A 19,292-nucleotide genomic window follows, 5' to 3' on the forward strand; every position below is an offset into this window, starting at 1 on the left:
AGTCTAAAAATATTCTTTCAATCTCTACTTTCTACAGAACACCTTACACTTGGATCTGTCAAGAAAAATGAAGTATTTTAACAACTAGGGTAGGAGAGCATCCTTACCCTAACTCAGAGCCCCCTAGAGCTGTAGCTATCTCTTCCCTTCCCTTCCCCAGCTTACCGCGGGCTCCTGGGCAGCGGCTGGCTGTGGGGCTGTGGCCGACTGTGCCTGAGGCTGTGGTACTACCACAGCAGTCTTCTGCTGCAGGGCAGTCTGCTGAGTCAGCTGCTGCTGCTGCTGTTGCTGCTGCTGGTAGAAGTTCTGTATCAGCTGTTGCTGAGAGCCTCCCTGGGATACCACAGGGAACTGAGCGGTGACTGGTTGCTGGGCTGCTGGATGTGCTGCCTGAAACTGCACAGGAGAGTGGCAAGAAATGAGGAGGTGAGTACAAGTCTATGACAGAGCCACATTTACAAAAGACTACAGTCTCAATAACTATAAAGACAATGTTGAAGCCAAAGGGAGGGCCCAGCAAAACCCTGGTAGCTGGGCCAAGTAGTTTAGGACAGGACTCAGGGCATTAGAATCACATCAGCAGCATTTGCACTGCCAGACCCTACCCATTGCACCAGACTGCTTCCCAGGTACAGTCACAGGGAAGCTCCCAGATTTAACTCAAATGACTCTGAGGCCTGGAGTGAACAGAAGCAAGTGAGGGATCTCCAGTGCAGAAGAAATCCTTCTTATAAAGAATTTTGAAGCAGCCAAGAACCAAATTCATCCCTGCATGAACAGAATGCCTCAGTGATATTGCTGAAAGAGCAACTGAAATGTTAAGCAGTGACTAACACCTATCCAAACCTTGCCAAAGTTATTCCCAACAGAGCTCCCTTTATGAAATTCTGCAATCTCAAATATCCTATCACTAATGATCCTCCTCCTCTATGCGTTTTATGTGGAGTCTCACTACACTGCCAAGGCTTGTTCCAAAAATGTGTGGGTTCCAGCCACCTTGCTAACTAAGCTTCCCAAGTAGCTCGAGCTAAAAATGCACCCTACACCCATCTTCCTGGCGCCTCTTTCATGTCTCTCTAATCTGCACTGCTTCAAACTTCAAATGCTAGGTACACTAACAAAGCTCAAAATAAGAGTCTGCTAATACAAAAGTGAAGTCTTGGAAAATCCTCAAAACTGTTACTGAGTTAATTGAGATAGTCCTGGATACCATGTGTCTACTAGTGTAAAATGTCAGCAAAAACAACACATAAGAGTATAACTGCCTGTTTACAGCAATAACCAAGACCCACCCACCGGAGAATCAAAGGGCTTTGGTCTGTCCGTAAGGGTAGTATGGGGACACTCTAAAGAAGAAGATAGCAATAAGGAGTATATATTTGCAAGAATTAAAGGACAGAATTTGGTAGATCTAACTTTAAAACTACTTACTTATTTTTACACATTCATAAAACAAAACTGATGTAGCTAGAAGTTTTTCTGTGTCCCACTGAGTCCACAGCTGCTCAGACCCAAGTAAACACACAGAGGCTTATATTAATTACAAACTGTATGGCCTATTGGCTCAGGCTCCTCGCTAGCTAGATCTTACATCTTAAATTAACCCATTTCTATAAATCTATACTTTGCCACGTACCTGTGGCTTACCGGTATCTTTTACATCTTGCTTCTCCTGGTGGCAGCTTGTAGTGTCTCCTGTTCTGCCTTTCAACTCTCTCCTCTCTAGTTAGAATGTCCCACCTAACTATATTCTGCCTCACCATTGGCCAAACAGCTTTATTTATCAACCAATCAGAGCAACATATCTTCACAGCATACAAAAAGACATTCCCTATCACTCCCCCTTTTCTTTCTAAACAAAAGGAAGGTTTTAACTTTAACCTAGTAAAAATTATATATAACAAAACAATTATCAAGCAATTCAGTTACAAATGGTGCCAAGACGTGGGGTGAGAGTTTACACCTAAAACCTGAGAAAACTTTAAAAAAGGGTTCTAAAATGGAGGCAAGAGCAGTTTCCTAGTTGTCTCTCTCAGCTATAGCCTGCGGGCTTGATGAGGCCTTGACCTGCAGCATGGCGGCAATCAGGTGTCTCCAAGCCACACATTACACTGCATTGTCGATTTAGCCTTTGCTAATACAGACAAAAATAAAAAATAAAAAGGAAGGAAGGGAGGGAGGGAGGGAGGGAGGGAGGGAGGGAGGAGGGGGAAAGGGGGAAGAAGGAAGGGGAGAGGAGGGGAGGGGAGGGGAGGGGAGGAGAGGGGAGGGGAGGGGAGGAGAGGAGAGGGGAGGGGAGGGGAGGAAAGGGGAAGAGAGGAGAGGAAAGGAAAGGAAAAAAAGAGAGGGGAGGGGAGAGAAAGGGGAAGGGGAAGGAAAGGGGAGGGGAAGGGGAGGGGAGGGGAGGGGAGGGGAGGGAAGGGAAGGGAAGGGAAGGGAAGGGAAGGGAAGGGAAGGGAAGGGAAGGGAAGGGAAGGGAAGGGAAGGGAAGGGAAGGGAAGGGAAGGGAAGGGAAGGTTTATGGGCTACACACTGCTGGATGGAAGCATAGACCCAACTGCCTCCCAGAGTCAACAGACAGCCTGGTTCCCAGAGTTGGCGGTAAATGTAGTTCTACCATGTTGGGAAGCTGAGGTGGGTGGAGCCAGCAGCCAAAGCTGCCATTTCATACCTAGTAATGCTGCAGTTTAAAGCAATAGATTCACAGTAAGGCATATTCAGATGGAACAAGACTTTAAATGGTTTACAGTGTGTGTAAAAATGCACGTAGGCTTAGAAGAGAGAAAAGAATGAATATAGAAGTTATACAAAGAAATAGTTTTAAAAAGATGGAACTCACACAGAGAGTCTGGATTATATTATCTTTGGGATTTTTAACTGCAGAAAGACATTTGATTGTAAAGGTTGCTTAGGTAAACCAATATGTGTATTTTAAAGGTATCTTGACTTCAAAATTTGAATCTAAGGATATGTTGCTTTGGAAAGGAGGTTCTGCTTTTATTTCCACAGGAAGCAAGAGGCTATGGATTTGTTCCAGATTAAGATACATCAGGTTTGATCAGCCAAGACCTCCTGAGGTCTCCAGATGATCCAACACCCAGAACAGTTTCAAGGCAACTGGCTCAGACAATGCAGCCTCGCAGACTATTCTAGTCAGAACTTGACCATAATTCTTAATTTTGTCAGGATCCCCATAAAAGTACAGTGCCCTTTATCAGCAGAAAGTTGCCGAGAAAACTACGCCCACATTCCCAAAAAATGGATTATAGATGTTTGTCTTTGTTTAGGTTGTTGGTTAAAAATTGTTATTGGTCATAGTCAATATCTTTCTAAAGAAAAAAAGGGGGATAGGATATAGATATGATAGGATGAAAGGGTAGATTATTGAATCTACTTTTAAAGAGCAACAACTTGTGTAAAATGTTTTAAAATTGCTACATATTTTAGTTTATTGATACAAATTTAAAGTTAATTTTGTTATACTGTATGTATATTTCTACTCTTGTTTAAGGTACTATGTTTATGTAACTCATTTAAATTGTAATGGATAATTAACAAATACAGATTAATAATTAGTCATCTATGATAATCAAACTTATAGTCATGTTAGTTAAGTTTTCTAGGTATACATAGATATATTTCAATTTGGTACGTAATCTTCAAACACTTCAAAGACCTACAGAATATGGCATTTAAAAATGTTTTAAAAATTTAGACTTTTTGGACAATGAGATATGTCTGTTCCTGGCAGCACTGATTTACTTCAAAGAGAAAGATGGGCATCGAAGACACTCCATATGGAGTTTATCTTCTTGGCAAAAATAGTCATTTGGACAAGAGACTGTTCTTGCCTGGACTGCTTGACAAAATGTTGTATTGACTGGACATGCAGGACACATAAGAAGGTGACCAATGAACTTTGCAAGATGAGATGGTCCTTCAGGTTCCTGCTTCACAGAAGAAACTGCCAGACATTCTACAGGACACAGGAAGAAGTAACTGAGAGACTCTAGGCCTATAGGCTGAAGAAGGATGCCCTAACGTTGCAGAGGAACTTTGATTGACTGTCCAGGCAGACAGCTGTCTCTAGCATTCTAGATTTTTGGAAGTTGCTTACAAGGCATTTCCTGTTTACTTAGATAATATTGTATCCTTCTGAGGTCTTTGATGTAGTTGAAGACTAGATTATTATAGTTATAATTTTTCTTGGTTATAATAAAAGATAAGTTATATATGAAACCTTAGACTCACAAATATAGGATAAATAGAATATTGTCTTTGAATTTGCTAAATATAAAGACTAGATATTGTAACTGTTATTATTGCTTGATAATTGTTCTATTATATGTAATTTTACTATGTTAAAGCTGAAAACCTTCCTTTTTGATTAGACAGAAAAGGGAAAATGCTGTGGGATAATGCTTTTGTACACTGGTTTAATAAAATGCTGATTGGCCAGTAGCCAGGCAGGAAGTATAGGCGGGGCGAGCAGAGTAAAGGAATTCTGGGAAGAGTCAGGAGATGCCAGCTGGCCATCCAGGGAGCAGCATGTAATGGCACACAGGTAAAGCCACAGAGCACGTGGCAACATATAGATTAACAGAAAGGAGCTGAGTTTAAATGTAAGAGCTAGTCAGTGGTAGGCCTGAGCTAATGGCCAAGCAGTTTTAATTAATACAAGCTTCTGAGTGATTATTTATAAGCAGCTATGGGGTCTGTGGGGCTGGGTAGGACTGGAGAAAACTTCAGCCACAAACTGACCCAAAATGTGGAAAGCAAAATCAAAATGAATTCAATAGTCTGTGTATCCAATTGGCAGCTACTCCACAGAAAACAATGTGCTTCATATTCTAAGGTTGCCAGGCATGGTGGTACTTGCTTGCAGTCCTTGGACTCAGAAAGCTGAGGCAGGAGGATCACTAAGAGTTCAATGTGAGACTTTGTCTCAAAACCAATAAGCAACAAAAAGATCTTCAGATGGTAAAAAACACAAAAGCCAAGAGGTTAAATAAAAATCTTATAATTAGGAGTCTGAATTAGATGTATATATCTGAACTCATAATGTATGTTTTCTAATAAAATAAACACATTTCTAAGTATCTACTAAAAAGTTCTAGAAACAAATACCAAATGACCCAATATCAAGTAGTCATTTCTAAAGCCAACTATGGTTTCTAATTATCATTCCCATTAAAAACAATCTGATCTTGAGAGAAATGGATGACTCTAAGTTAAGAGCAGAATAATAGTCAATACTGGGATAGTCAATACTCTGGCCAAAAAAAACCAAAAAAAAAACCACTGACCACTGAGTCACATCCAAAGGATCTAGAAGCCAATTTAAAAGGACTTGGACAATCTGAGCATGTTTAAAAATGGTGATATATACAAATCCATGAACTTACAATGATACAAAGTAAAACACTTACTGTAGCCACATCTGTCAACTGATCCCTACCCCTGTAACCCAATGGTAGATAGAGAGAACAGACTCCTGAAAGTTGTCCTTTGACCTTCAAATGCACACCATAGTGCACAAGCTAACACACCTATACAGACACACATCCTAAATGAAACATGTCTAATATATTTTTAAAAATTAACAGTTTACATAGTAGATGGTGGAATATACCAAAAGCCACCAAAGGGTAAACAAGACAAGTTCAGAAGATGCAAAGCTTCAAATAATCCAGTTTCTTCAAAAAATACATGGCAAAAGAGACAAAAGAGGATGTAAAAGACATAGAAACCTCTTCCTGTAGCTGGACAGCTGGCTCAGAGGTTAGGAACACTTGCTGGAGTTAAGATTCCAGCACCCATATAACAAGCCAGGTGTCCCACAAATGCTGGTGACTCTAACTCTTAAGGGGTTCATTGCTCCCTCTTGCCTCTGAGTGTTTACAAGTGTATGCATTCAAATACATACATGTGCATACACTCATACACATACACACATACACATTTTTAAAAAAGAAAGCAATCATAAAACAAAGGTGTTCAAAGTTAAAAAAATACTGTAATGAAAAATACGTAAAAATAATGGGAAATAATATATTCCAACTAAATAGGATACATGGACCTTGTTTGGATCCTGATCTAACCAAGAAAACTTAAATATCTGAAATAGCTTGACACTATTGGATACTGTGTGCTGATAGGACATCATTGTTATTTTTCCCACTGTATTACCTTTTAAAGTAGCTCCTTCACTGAGGGTGCTAAGTTGGGGTAACCTCCCCAAAGCTTGAGGACAACACTGAAAGGCCTGAGAGTTATTAATCTGCACTTTGATGTTTCAGTTTCTACATCTGTGAGAAGTGATGGTGTACTGGCCAGTGGCTCTGGGCCATCCTAGCACTTTCCAAGAAAGATGCTGTACCCTAGCAGGCCTTTCAATAGCAACAATTCCACTATGCAAAGCAAGGGTCATATAGACATCCTCACCTGCTGCGTCTGAGCTTGCTGCTGCTGTTGCTGCTGCTGCTGGTAAAAGGTGCCTGTTGGCTGTTGTGGTGCTGTCTGCTGCTGTGGCTGCTGCTGCTGCTGTGGCTGCTGCTGCTTGAGGAGGAGCTGGTGCTGGTGCTGGGGAGTGGCCTGGGCCTGGGTGGGCAGACCTTGGGTCTGGTTAGAAGGTGCCTGCTGTGGAGTGGGTGGAGCTTGTGGCTGCTTGGGCTGAGATTGTTGAAGAGGTTGATTGGGTGTAGGTTGGGCTTTAGGTTGGGGAACACTGGCTAGAAGGCCAGGCTGATTGCTGGGTCCTGCAATGAAAATAAACTCCATGTAAGAGTTCAAAACTCTACCAGACAAAAATGACTTTCTGATTTGCCACCTGAGAAATGCTAGAAGCAGGCAGACTATCCCAAGCTTTGCCTGCTCCTCAGCATTTTGCCATTTGTGATGCTCTATTTGGAATAGATTTCCATTTCTTACCAATGTGCTTCCAATATTTCAAACCCAGATGGAATTGTAAGATTCAATACTTGCCTCCTTCAGAGGGGTTTCCCTTATCCATCATCCCATCTAGCCAACTAGTCCTGTAGTCAGCACCCTCCTATACACACACAGCTAACTACTGCCACTAAACGTGATCTTTGTTCCAGCTTGCATACCCACAGCAAAAGCATTCTTTGATATTTTATGAACAGCTTTCACAGCTAGCATCTGAATGCCTGGCTGTATATAAAAGGCCACCAAATCTATCAAAAGTTGTTCCTGGTAAAGGATGTGATAGTTGTGGTCTATGACTTGTTATTCTGGATCAATCCCCATTTGAAACAAAGCTCATTCCTCTCATATAACAGAATACTATGACAGAGGATGATAAATTAATAAATGAAGCATTAATGAAATGCTATTCTTATATAGTTATCCAAAAGAAGTAAGCTTTGTTTCTTTAAAGAAAGGAGAAGTATATAAAATAAAGAAATAGGATGGGTGGATGGCCTAAAGGTCCAGTAAGAAAATAAATGCCGACAGCAGGCTTCAGAGGTCTGAGCGGTCAACCTGAGTCCAGAAAGGAGGTCCTCCTCTGGCAGCCACGTGCCATACCCATTCACTGGCAATCAGCCCATTATTCCTTAGGCTGTGCCTATTTTAACACCAGGGTCAAGAAGCACTGCAACAAGCTGCAGTTACTGACCCGCAGCCTGAGGTAGGGGCTGAACGGTGGCTCTCTTACGAGGAGTCAGGGCTGGCTGAATGGGAAGGATTCCTGGGTTTGGCTGAGTCTGCCCAGCCTTAGGCCTCTGGCGGGGTGCGATTGAAGTCTCTGTGGTGGGAATGGGATCTGTCAGTCTAGAAAAGGAAAAACAACATTGCTATTAAAATGGGGGAAAACAGAGAGCATAGGCAGAACACATGATGTTTTTTACCCTCAACATTCCTTCAAACCATTCAGATTTGCTTAATCAACACTTTCCCAAATGCCTACTCACCTACAAAGGCAAGCACATCAAAATAACATCTTATCTCTCATTAGCAACCTTAAAGCCAGGAAAACACAGAATGATACATTTCAAACCCCGAAAAAATACAACTCCCAACCAAAATTACCATACTCAGCAAAGCAATCTTTAAAAACCAATGGAGATTCAAGGACATGAGGGGAGGTGTGTATGTGCCAATGATGCACATGTGGAGGTCAGAAGACAACAACTTCGAGGATTGGTTCTCCCCTTCTACCTAGTTGGACACACAATCTTCCTTATACAGCACTGACTACATCAGGCTAGCTGGTCTGTCAACTTCCTGCAATTCTCCTGTGTCTGCCTCCCATCTCCTTGTACATGCTAGAATTACAGACACATGCCCTACTGTAACCAACTTTTACATGGGTTCTGCCAAGTACTTTACCTACTAGGTCATCTCCCCATTCTCAAATAAGGGTATGTTAAGCCAAGCACAAATTAAGGGAGCTCGTGACTACTAACCCAGTTCCAAACCCTGCAGTTTATAACAGTGACCTGCCTGCATGATATGCTGGTACAACAGTGGTACAAACATTGTGGGAGTAAACAACCACTATCTGGTTGGATTGAAGGCTCACTCCACAAGAAAGAACCCATGCCTGACAGGTGGCCCAAACCTGAGACTAGACAGACCATGGGCCTAGGGGACACCAAATACTACTGTTCTGCTAAAGGAGCACAGCCATGAAACGACTGCTGGCAACATCTGCTGCTTTATCTCTGGATCAGTGTCTTACTCAGCCATCATTAGAGAAGCTTTCCTCTTGCTGCAGTAGATGGGAACTAACACAGAGACCCACAACTGGACACTGCCGAGAATGAGAAACTGGAACACTCAGTCCTAAAAGGGATGTCTTCATAAAACCCCTCCCCTCAGGGCTCAGGGAGCCAGACAGAAGTGGAAGGGAAAAGATTATAAGAGCCAAAGGAGATGGAGGACACCAAGGAAACATGTCTTCAGACAAAACAGGGCTGAGGAACACAGGAACTCACAAGACTATGGTAGCATACACCGGGTCTGCACAGGTTCAAGACAGATGGAGTTCCAGCACTGAGACAGGGAAATGGACATGATCTCCCATCCCTAACCAAGACTGTCTCCAACTGACAACCACGTGCAAAGGAAAACTTAGTTTTCTTCAATAAAGTCTCACTGGGTAGAGAAACCACACTGAAGGGCAGGCCCCAAGGCCCAGAAGATAACCAACACAAAATGTACTCAATGGTGCTTTTCTAGACTTTTTTGTGTCATATTGTTTTGTTTGGCATATTTTTTAAATCTTACTGGTCTTTTGCTTGTATATTAAGTATGGTTTCCAATTTTATGTTTTTATGGCTTTTCCTTTTTTGTGTACGTATCTGTTTATATATGTGTTTCTTGTGCTGTCTCAGCTTTTTTCTACTATTATTATTATTTTTCATTTTATTTATTTAATTATTTGTTTTTGGTTTTTTGTTGCTGTTGTTTTTCATTATTTGTGTTTTTGTTTTGTTTTTTGAGATAGGGTTTCTCTGTGTAGCTCTTGCTGTCCTGGAACTCTGTAGCCCAGGCTGGCCTCCAACTCATAGAGATCCGCCTGCCTCTGCCTCCTGAGTGCTGGGATTAAAGGCGTGCACCACCACTGCTGGCTCTTTTTTTTTCTAAAGAGAGAGAGGAAGAAGGTGTGGAGTTGGATGGGTAGGGAGGTGGAGAGGATCTGGGAAATGGGGGAGGAACACAGTGGCCAGAATATATTGTATGAATTTCCAATTAAAAAAAAAATTGACCCTTTTGGCCCTCTCCGCAGCACCATGGCGGTCGGCAAGAACAAGCGCCTGACAAAAGGCGGCAAGAAGGGAGCCAAGAAGAAAGTGGTTGATCCATTTTCGAAGAAAGATTGGTATGATGTGAAAGCTCCGGCTATGTTCAATATTAGAAACATTGGAAAGACACTAGTCACGAGGACTCAAGGAACTAAAATTGCATCTGATGGCCTCAAGGGTCGTGTGTTTGAAGTGAGCCTTGCTGATCTACAGAATGACGAAGTTGCGTTTAGAAAATTCAAGCTAATTACTGAGGATGTTCAGGGCAAAAACTGTCTGACTAACTTCCATGGCATGGATCTTACCCGGGACAAAATGTGTTCCATGGTCAAAAAGTGGCAGACCATGATTGAAGCTCATGTGGATGTCAAGACAACTGATGGTTATTTGCTCCGTCTGTTCTGTGTTGGTTTCACTAAAAAACGCAACAACCAGATACGCAAGACCTCTTATGCACAGCACCAGCAGGTCTGCCAGATCCGGAAGAAGATGATGGAAATCATGACCCGAGAAGTACAGACAAATGACTTGAAGGAAGTGGTTAATAAATTGATTCCAGACAGCATTGGGAAAGACATAGAAAAGGCTTGCCAGTCCATTTATCCTCTTCATGATGTCTTCGTTAGAAAAGTAAAAATGCTGAAGAAACCCAAGTTTGAATTGGGAAAACTCATGGAGCTCCATGGTGAAGTTGGTAGTTCTGGAAAAGCTACTGGTGATGAGACAGGTGCTAAAGTTGAACAAGCGGATGGATATGAACCACCAGTCCAAGAATCTGTTTGAAATCCAGATTTTTAATAGTGACAAATAAAAGTCTTATTTGTGAAAAAAAAAAAAAAAAATTGAGCCGGGGTGGCGGCGGCGGCGGCGGGCGGCGGCGGCGGCGGCGCACACCTTTAATCCCAGCACTCGGGAGGTAGGTGGATCTTTGTGAGTTCGAGGCCAGCCTGGTCTACAGAGCGAGATCCAGGAAAAGGCGCAAAGCTACACAGAGAAACCCTGTCTCAAAAAAAAAAAAAAAAAAAATTGAGCTACCTCCCCAGTTCCTGAATATACTTTTTAATGACAAGTGAGTTTATCAAAGAAATTAGGTGCTGTGGGATGGTCTGTATGGCAAATGTGTTGCTCTGATTGGTTAGTAAACAAAACACTGATTGGCCTGTAGTCAGGCAGGAGGAAGTATAGGCGGGACAAGGAGGAGAATAAAGCTGGGAAGTGGAAGGCTGAGTCAGAGAGACACTGCCAGCCGCTACGATGAGAAACAGCATGTGAAGATGCCGGTAAGCTACGAGCCACGTGGCAAGGTATAGATTTATAGAAATGGATTAATTTAAGCTGTAAGAACAGTTAGCAAGAAGCCTGCCACGGCCATACAGTTTGTAACCAATATAAGTCTCTGTGTTTACTTGGTTGGGTTTGAGCGGCTGTGGGACTGGCAAGTGAGAGAGATTTGTCCTGACTGTGGGCCAGGCAGGAAAACTCCAGCTACAATTAGGGAGAAATAAAAACTTTATATCATTAGTAATAATTCGTTTACATTTAGTAAAAATGTTACTAAATGTCTCCAGTAAAAAAATTTTAAAAAGTCGGGTGGTGGTGGAGCACACCTTTAATCACAGGACTCTGGAGGAAGAGGCAGGCAGATCTCTGTAAGTTGGAGGCCAGCCTGGTCTACAGAGTGAGTTCCTGGACAGCCAGGGCTACACAGAGTAACTATGTTTAAAGAGAGAGAGAGAGAGAGAGAGAGAGAGAGAGAGAGAGAGAGAGAGAGAGAGAGAGAGAGAGAGAGAGAAGAAGTACTTGGTGGACAAATAAGTTTTAAACACACTGACAAAGTCTATGAACAGATTTCTTAAGCATGTCAATGTGCAGAGTGACTGGTGATGAGATTCCTCTACAGAGAAACAGTGTTCTTTAAGCCGATTCCATCTTGAGACTCTTTCACCAAACACAGGATTTCCAAAATACACTCTGGGTAATGGTTGGGGCAGTGGTTTTTTACACACAGAGAACTTAAACTTGGTTGAAAAGAGCTGCGACAATGGGCTCTCTAGGGATTGGAGAGATGGCTCTGTAGTTACAAGTGCTTGCTATATATACTTCCACATGACCTGAGTTCTTAACTCCAACTCCAGGGGATCTGATGACCTCTTCTAACCTTTGTGGGCACCTATACTCACACGAGCATAGCGCCACACAGACATAAACAAACAAATCATTTTAAATGGTGGGGAGCTCTCTACAGTGAGAAGCATGCAGAGGAATGAACCCAACAGGACAAATGAAAGAACTAAGCAAACAGTCCAAAATAAAGAGTTTAAAATTAGGGGGTACAACAGGAACACCATTTCTATGTGTGTTTGTTTTCCAAAATAATACATTGTCAGTTTGACCTAGAGTTACCTAAGATACAGATCACATAGCACAGCCTCTTTTGCAATCTGAAAAGACCAAGTTCTAGCTGTATACAGAACAGAAAGGATGACTATCTGGCACTTTCTAGAAACCTTAAGGAATAATGGTCTCTCTGACTATTTCTTGATTTTGCTGCTTTGAATATGGATGCAGCCACATTAACCCAGAAGGCCATAGCTCTGTTGTAAGGTGAGAAAGTGAAAAGCATGAAGAAACCCGGGACCCCAGAGCTTCATGGAGCAGAACTACCAGACTAGCTATGGTGGTCTGAATAAGGTGTCCCCACAGTCTGAGACCCTTGAATACTTGGTTCCCAGTTGGTGCTGCTATCTACAGAAGAACTAGGTCACTGGGGGTGGGAGAACTTAAGGCCTTGCTTTCCTTGCAGTTGCCCCCCGCTTCATGCCTGCAGTAAAGGATGTGAGATCCCAGCAGCATCTTGCTCCAGACACCATGCCTGCTGCTTGCTGCCGTGCCTCCCCCTCTTATCCCTCTGGAACCATAAGCCTGAATAAAATACTTTCTTCTACAAGTTGTTCTGGTCGTGGCTCAACAGGTAGAAGCACACACTGCTTCTGCGGAGGTCACTGGAGTTCAGGTCTCAGCACTCATGCTGGGTGGCTCACAACTCCTATAACTCCAGCTTCAGGGGATCCACTAGCCTCTTCTCACCCCTAGGGGGGCACCTGCACTCAGAGCACATAAATCTGCTTGCCCATGCACATTTACACTTAAATAAATAATCAAATATTTTTAAAATACACATATTGTTATCCAGAGTCTTTGTTTACAGTCTGTTACTAGCATTTCCTTGCCATTGGAAGATGGCAGGAAAAGGAGGGACAGAGAACCTACCGGTCACCTTTAGAATTTTTCATTTGGAATCCACATAAGCGTGTCTGGCAGACCCTGAGCTGTGACAGGTGTGAAAACCAATCTAAAAATCCAGTCCAGTATGGCCTGCAGCTTCCTTCCCACAGACTGCTCTCTGGCCCCAAATCCCAAGTGCAGAGACTCCAGCAGGAAGGAACTCCTCTGCTGGCTGACTCTGGGATAAGTACTTCAGCCATCCTTCCTGAAACGGTATTGTAGTCTGGGTCATGTCTACTCACTACTCTCCTTCCCCTCTGAAGTGAGACTTGTACCTCCCAACCACCTACCCAGGATTTCCTGGCTTGCTCCCTTCTCCTCTGACTTGGGTATCTCCTCTGACTTGGGTATCTCCCCTTACTTGTTTCATCCTTTCTTGGTGTCTGCTCTTGAAGACCCAGGGTGACTCCAGTGCAATTAGCTAAGACCTAGAGGGATCTTTTGGTGTTCATGGACTTTCATTCAACTGCACTTTCCTAATATGGCTGGAGCCAGAGAAGAAAGAATGTGTCAGACTAGGGGGTAAACATGGCTAACCACCAGCTCAGAAACAGGTTAGGACAATTCTCTAGCACCAACCCTTTAAGTCTAGCATTGTCTCATCCCAGAAAGCCCTTACCATCTATTGCCATGCAACGGACGACATCTGTGAGGTTACCGATTCCTTTCAAATGTAGATCTCAACACTTTATTATATCCCTCTTGGCAGTACCAAAGACCAGTTTCTGCATAGGGCGACAGAGCTTGCTTTCCTGATCTGGGCAGCCTCTAGTCACAGCCACACAGGACTTCAGCAGCAGGCACCTCCACTGCAGTCGGCAACAAGCACAATGCAAGCAAGCTCTGGAGGGTATTCCTTACCTGGCCTTTGGCTGGGTCTTTTTCACAGCTGCCTCACTTGCTTTCACTGGTTCAGGAAGTTTTGCAGGAATGGGAGAGTTCTAAAATGGGAGAGTTGAAAGGGAAAAAAAGCATATGGATTTCTTTGTAAATAATAAGCAGTCTGAGGCCAGGTATGATGGCCTATGACAGTAATCCCAGGACATGGGAAGTTGAGGCAGGAGGATCATGAATCCTGTTTTAAAACATAAAATAAAAATAAAAACTCCAAGCCGGGCGGTGGTGGCGCACGCCTTTAATCCCAGCACTCGGGAGGCAGAGGCAGGCGGATCTCTGTGAGTTCGAGGCCAGCCTGGGCTACCAAGTGAGTTCCAGGAAAGGCGCAAAGCTACACAGAGAAACCCTGTCTCGAAAAACAAAAACAACAAAAAAAATAAAATAAAATAAAATAAAAACTCCAAACAAGAAACAACCAGTCTGACTAGGACTAATGGAAGTAGCATTTGGCATCTTCTAATATGACTTCTAGGGCCTCATCTCCCTGTTAGAGGGAAAGGAGGCTAGAAAAATGCATGAGATGGAATCACAGGAGCAAAATGCACAAGAAGAAAGAAAGAACAGCAGGGGGAATAGAGCCTTGTCTCAGGAAAACAAGGCAATTGATCATTCCAGGGAAACACAGCAGACATGCTGCTCTCAGTGAGTGGTGGTCATTCTACTCAGCTCAGTCCCTAGGCATTTGGGGAGGAGGTTGTTAATGTTCAGTGAGTTGTCTCAGTTTCATAATTAAATTCATGGGAAAATTGGATTCTCTTTATAGTAACTGCTTTGCTTGAATGTCCTATAGTGGGTAAAGCAAGGGACATTAATATTCATTGAATCTAGAGATTAACACCCATAATGACTCAAAAATAACAATTTGATGATGTTTACTTCCTTTAAATAGCACCATTTTAATGAACTCATGGCAGCTGTGGTTATATGCACAAGATCTACCCAAGATCAAGTTAATCAAATTTCTAGGGACTCATGAGGCCCCACATCTTGCTGAGGAGTTGAGCAGTTGATGCTTTTTGAGGGAGAGCCATTTGTCTTTGGAGATGTAACAACCATAGGTAGCCAGTGCTCAGGTGGAGAGCCCCACATCTGTGGGCATACGGGCAGAACTAATGGGATTCAGTGGGTTATTTTTTTTTTAAAAAAAAGGAAATGACATGAATTTGGGAGGAATGGGCTAGAGAGGGTGCTAGAGGAATGAGTGTTGTCTTGAAAAATGATAAGCAGCACTGGTTACTGGGGAAAAGGTCATGAGACACAACAAAACCCAGTATCAGAGCTTTATTGGGGGGGGGGGGGGACAGAAAAGAATAACCAGGCCTGGGAAGAAGCACATGCAGAAAGAGAGAGGTTGGGGGAGAGCAGAAGAGAGAGGAGGAGTCTGTGTCTGGCTTTTTAAGGATTCCCATGCACATGTGCAAGTGGGCTTACGGAGCCACACCATGCATGCGCTGATTGCGTGACCGTGCTGCGCACATTTGGGCTATCACGCAGCACACTGATGATGTGAGACTAAGACCCCTTACTAAGCTACTGACTGCGTGTGTTCGTTCATGCAGCTGGAGGAGCAGCAGAATCCTAACAGTTAGAGGGAGGAATAGGGATGGATATGGTCAAAATATATTGTATTTGAAATACATTGTATATGAAATTCTCAAAGAACAAATGAAAACAACCTTAAAAATTATGAATCCTTTTTAAAAAAGCACCATTACATACCTGTACATTTGGAATTGGGCATTCTTTCTTGAGTAGTTTAAATGAGAAGTAAGAAACCTGGTAAATATCCGGCCTTTTGTCAGGGTCTGGTTCCAACATATACCCTAAGACAAACATACATGAACTTATTCCATAATATCTTAACAGTTGTTGCATCAGCTAGGTAACTGAACTTTTCTAATGTTGAAGTTGGGTTGTATTTTCAGTTTCAATTCTCATAAAGGTCAGATAGTTCAATTAGCCCCTTTCCTAGCAAGGGAAACAAGAAAATTCCCTGAGCTGTAGCAAAGCTACTTGGGGTTCATATCCTGGATGTCAGGGGCTCACACTCTTGACAAAAAATGAGCAGCTTCATAGTCTAAGACTTAGAATATGCCGTGGTCTTCCCCCTCTGTTAAACAAGTGACTGTTGACAAATACAACCAAACTTCAGATATCATGAACTCAAGGTTTGGTGGAAGACAACCCCTGGGTTCTGTCTCTAGATCTAAAAAACAAACTCATGAACTTACTTACTATTCTTGTTGGAGATATAAGCTAGTTTTTAGTTTGAGGAAAATTAAGAAGTTAACATACTCAGCTCCATAGACTGCCTGTCTATTTCCAGGTCCTTCAAGTGTCTCTGACACTGGAAAATTCCTCAGGAGAAATCTTTGAGAAGATGCAAGCACATGTGTAAACACATGCAAAATGAGTCAAGACAGTTTACTGCTTGAGGAACAAATGAACTGGGCACTAAGTTCAGAAAAGATCTGTGAGGCTGAGCCTTGAATGGCCTTGCCAAAGAGACAAGACAAAGTTAGTCATTGAAGACCAAAGAAAAAGGCAGTCTAGATTAGAGGACAAATGCCAAAAAAGGCAAGCTTAGATAAAGGCCAGAAAATGAACACCGCTACCTAGGAACATGAGCCCAAAGGACAATGTGCCAAGATGGCTGCCTGAGTGGGACAGAAAAAGAATACAAAGGACCCTAAGCACCATGCTAAGAATCAGGGCCTAATTGTGGGACCATTGGCAAGCCACTCAAGTTTACTCAATGGGACATGAGAAAGTGACATTTTCTAGGAATAATCCATGGTAGAGATGTACTGGAAGAATGAAAAGAGAGTAGAGAAGCTGGGGGCAATGTACCAGGTCATGATCTACTAGAGTTTGTACATACTTTGGTAACAATGAAGAGAATCAAGACAAGTGATTAAAGAGAATCGATGGAGATTAAGTCAGCTTCTTCCAGAAAATTGTCTGTTATCTATCCAGGCATGGATGGCAAAAGCACCAAAAGAAAGTGAAAAACAGACAGTCTGGGGAAAGGCATTGGGGAGGCAACAAGAGGCCTACAAGTTTACAGTCTTCAAAACCTTCAAATAGCATGCACACTAAATAGAGTCTAGAAAAGGTGTCAGTGCTACAGTCCTCAGAAAGAGCTCTTTTCCAACATGAATTCACTGTTGCAGATGTTAGAAAGGAAAAGTAGAAAAGAAAAAAAAGCTATGAGCAACACCAAGACCAGCCCTTTCTCCACTTCCTTGCACATCTGCAGTCCTAGGATAGACACACTGCTGTGACTCTGCAAACTATCTGGCAATCCTCAAGATCCACACTCCTACCCGATAAGCACGACACCCTCCTGCTCATTGAGAAGTGTCACAATGGAAAGGGCCGTTGTGGAACTGCCAGAATTTTGTCAGCTTGAGTAAATCTTCTGTTCCCTCTTGTGGGTAATATGGACAATGACCCTTAAGATCTCCAGGTCTTGCCAGTCTTAGTGGGGCACACCTTTAATCCCAGCACTCAGAAGGCAGAGGCATGCAGATCTCTGTGAATTTGAGGCCAGCCTGCTCTACACAGTAAGTTACAGGACAGTTAAAGCTACATAGTGATATGCTGTCTCAAATCACAAACAAACAAATAAACAAACAAACAATGCATGCAGGCCCACCAAACCTAAAAGGTTGAGAATCAGGTGAGGTATAAGTAGGCCTCAATACAGATCAATGTTCTACATCACTTGTCTTTCTCTCAAACTAGGTAGCTCAGGATTTATGGTCTATGGTGCTTTTTCAAACTTATCTACTAAATGTCTTGACCAGCATTTTAAAAGATTACTTTTTTAAAATAAAAAATCTGTTTCTTTAGCATTTCATACAGGTTCTGGTACAAATCTTACTTTTCTGCCATCTGGTTAATGGATGTTAGTACATATGCTGGCTATGATAACACAAAGAAATGAAAATCTTCAGAATTTTAAACAAAACATTCAATTTAGATGCTTGTTGTAAAAATCCAGTGATAACCTAAATAAGAGGAAAAAACCTGGCTCCATGGAGTTCTATGGTCTTAATTACATATTCATTCCAGCACTGCAATCATGCTCACTTGAGCTGCTTTCAGCTTTGCAAAGATAAATTTCTTATCCCTTGATGTGAGTCAGCTGGACTCTGAGTTCTTAAATAGACTGCAGCAGAACACAGCAGCAGCATGCTGCTCCGAGCACAACTACCATTCCCATTTGTGTGGCTGGCTCAGCTTCGAAGCAGAGTTTAGTTTTCTAGCAAAAAGACCAGCTTCTCTTAAGTGAACATTGCCATGCTATCACTGTTCCCAACAGTATCAAATGATTTCTTTATCTTGTTCTTAGAATTTAATCCCTTTATCCTCCAATGCATTCCTTGTGATTAGAAATAAAAACATGAAACTGGAAACTTGAAATACTTACTAATAAGGCAATGCATGTCTTGAGAATATCGAGAGTTATCGGGAATTGTGAAGCTTCCATCGCAAATTGCCACCTGGCTCTCTCCAAATGGCAAAGTGAAGTAGCATAATTTATATAACAAACAGCCAAGAGCCTAAAAAATAAGAAAGCAGATTGCAACTAGTGGTTTATTTACCATAAAGCCAGCGATCTGCTCAAAGAGGCCAGTACCAGCCAGGTTTCACAGCAGAAACAAACCCCACATAACATTACCTATGCAACACTTGAATTTAGAACCCAGAATGACAATCTAGCATCTGAGTTACATTTTTTTTTTTTTTTTTTTTTTTTTTTTTTTGGTTTTTCGAGACAGGGTTTCTCTGTGTAGCTTTGCGCCTTTCCTGGAACTCACTTGGTAGTCCAGGCTGGCCTCGAACTCACAGAGATCCGCCTGGCTCTGCCTCCCGAGTGCTGGGATTAAAGGCGTGCGCCACCACCGCCCGGCCTGAGTTACATTTTTATCTATGACTAGTAAAGACTATTTCACCTGGTCTGTTCTTTAGAAGTATACCATACAAATGAAAAGCACAGGTATACATGCAAACTAGTTTTTTATTATTATTATTATTGTTGTTGTTTTTACCCCATATTCCAAGAGGCCATGGCTGTCCCCTGACATCAAGATCAGCAACAAGGTCACTAGAGAGATGGCTCAGTGGTTAAGAGCACTGGCTGCTCTTCCAAAGGACCCAAATTCAATATCCACCACCCACATGGTGGCTCACAACTATCTGTAACCTCAGTTCCAGGGGATTCAATACTGTCTTCTAAGGACACTGCACACATGGTACATAGACACACATGCAGACAAACACACATACACATAAAATAATCAACAGTGGGCAACACTGTGTGCACCCCCTGGT

The 19,292-nt window shown here is 42.5% G+C and overlaps 2 protein-coding genes across 7 annotated transcripts in view; one reads left to right on the plus strand and one right to left on the minus strand.

Annotated features, from left to right (window-relative positions):
- Positions 1 to 19,292, minus strand: part of Aak1 (AP2 associated kinase 1) — a 168,846-nt gene that overhangs the window by 49,274 nt on the left and 100,280 nt on the right. For all 6 annotated transcript variants that reach the window (XM_052719349.1, XM_052719350.1, XM_052719348.1 and 3 more), the window contains exons 8-13: positions 18,388 to 18,520; positions 15,672 to 15,775; positions 13,917 to 13,996; positions 7,640 to 7,794; positions 6,445 to 6,758; positions 166 to 396 (exon numbers count right to left, since the gene is read on the minus strand). In XM_052719349.1, coding sequence (XP_052575309.1) covers positions 166 to 396; positions 6,445 to 6,758; positions 7,640 to 7,794; positions 13,917 to 13,996; positions 15,672 to 15,775; positions 18,388 to 18,520 — 1,017 coding nt within the window. The remainder of the gene's footprint in view (positions 1 to 165; positions 397 to 6,444; positions 6,759 to 7,639; positions 7,795 to 13,916; positions 13,997 to 15,671; positions 15,776 to 18,387; positions 18,521 to 19,292) is intronic.
- LOC128098351 (40S ribosomal protein S3a-like) lies at positions 9,730 to 10,568 on the plus strand. The gene has a single exon (XM_052719359.1). The coding sequence runs from the start codon at positions 9,759 to 9,761 to the stop codon at positions 10,551 to 10,553; it is 795 nt and encodes a 264-aa protein (XP_052575319.1). The 5' UTR covers positions 9,730 to 9,758; the 3' UTR covers positions 10,554 to 10,568.

This window comes from Peromyscus californicus, unplaced genomic scaffold, assembly GCF_007827085.1.
Source record: "Peromyscus californicus insignis strain IS unplaced genomic scaffold, ASM782708v3 Scaffold_6__1_contigs__length_162567912, whole genome shotgun sequence".
Lineage (NCBI taxonomy): Eukaryota > Metazoa > Chordata > Mammalia > Rodentia > Cricetidae > Peromyscus > Peromyscus californicus.

Excerpts from the sequence above, each read along its gene's own strand:
- LOC128098351 (XM_052719359.1), top strand. The coding sequence starts at position 9,759 with ATGGCGGTCGGCAAGAACAAGCGCCTGACAAAAGGCGGCAAGAAGGGA.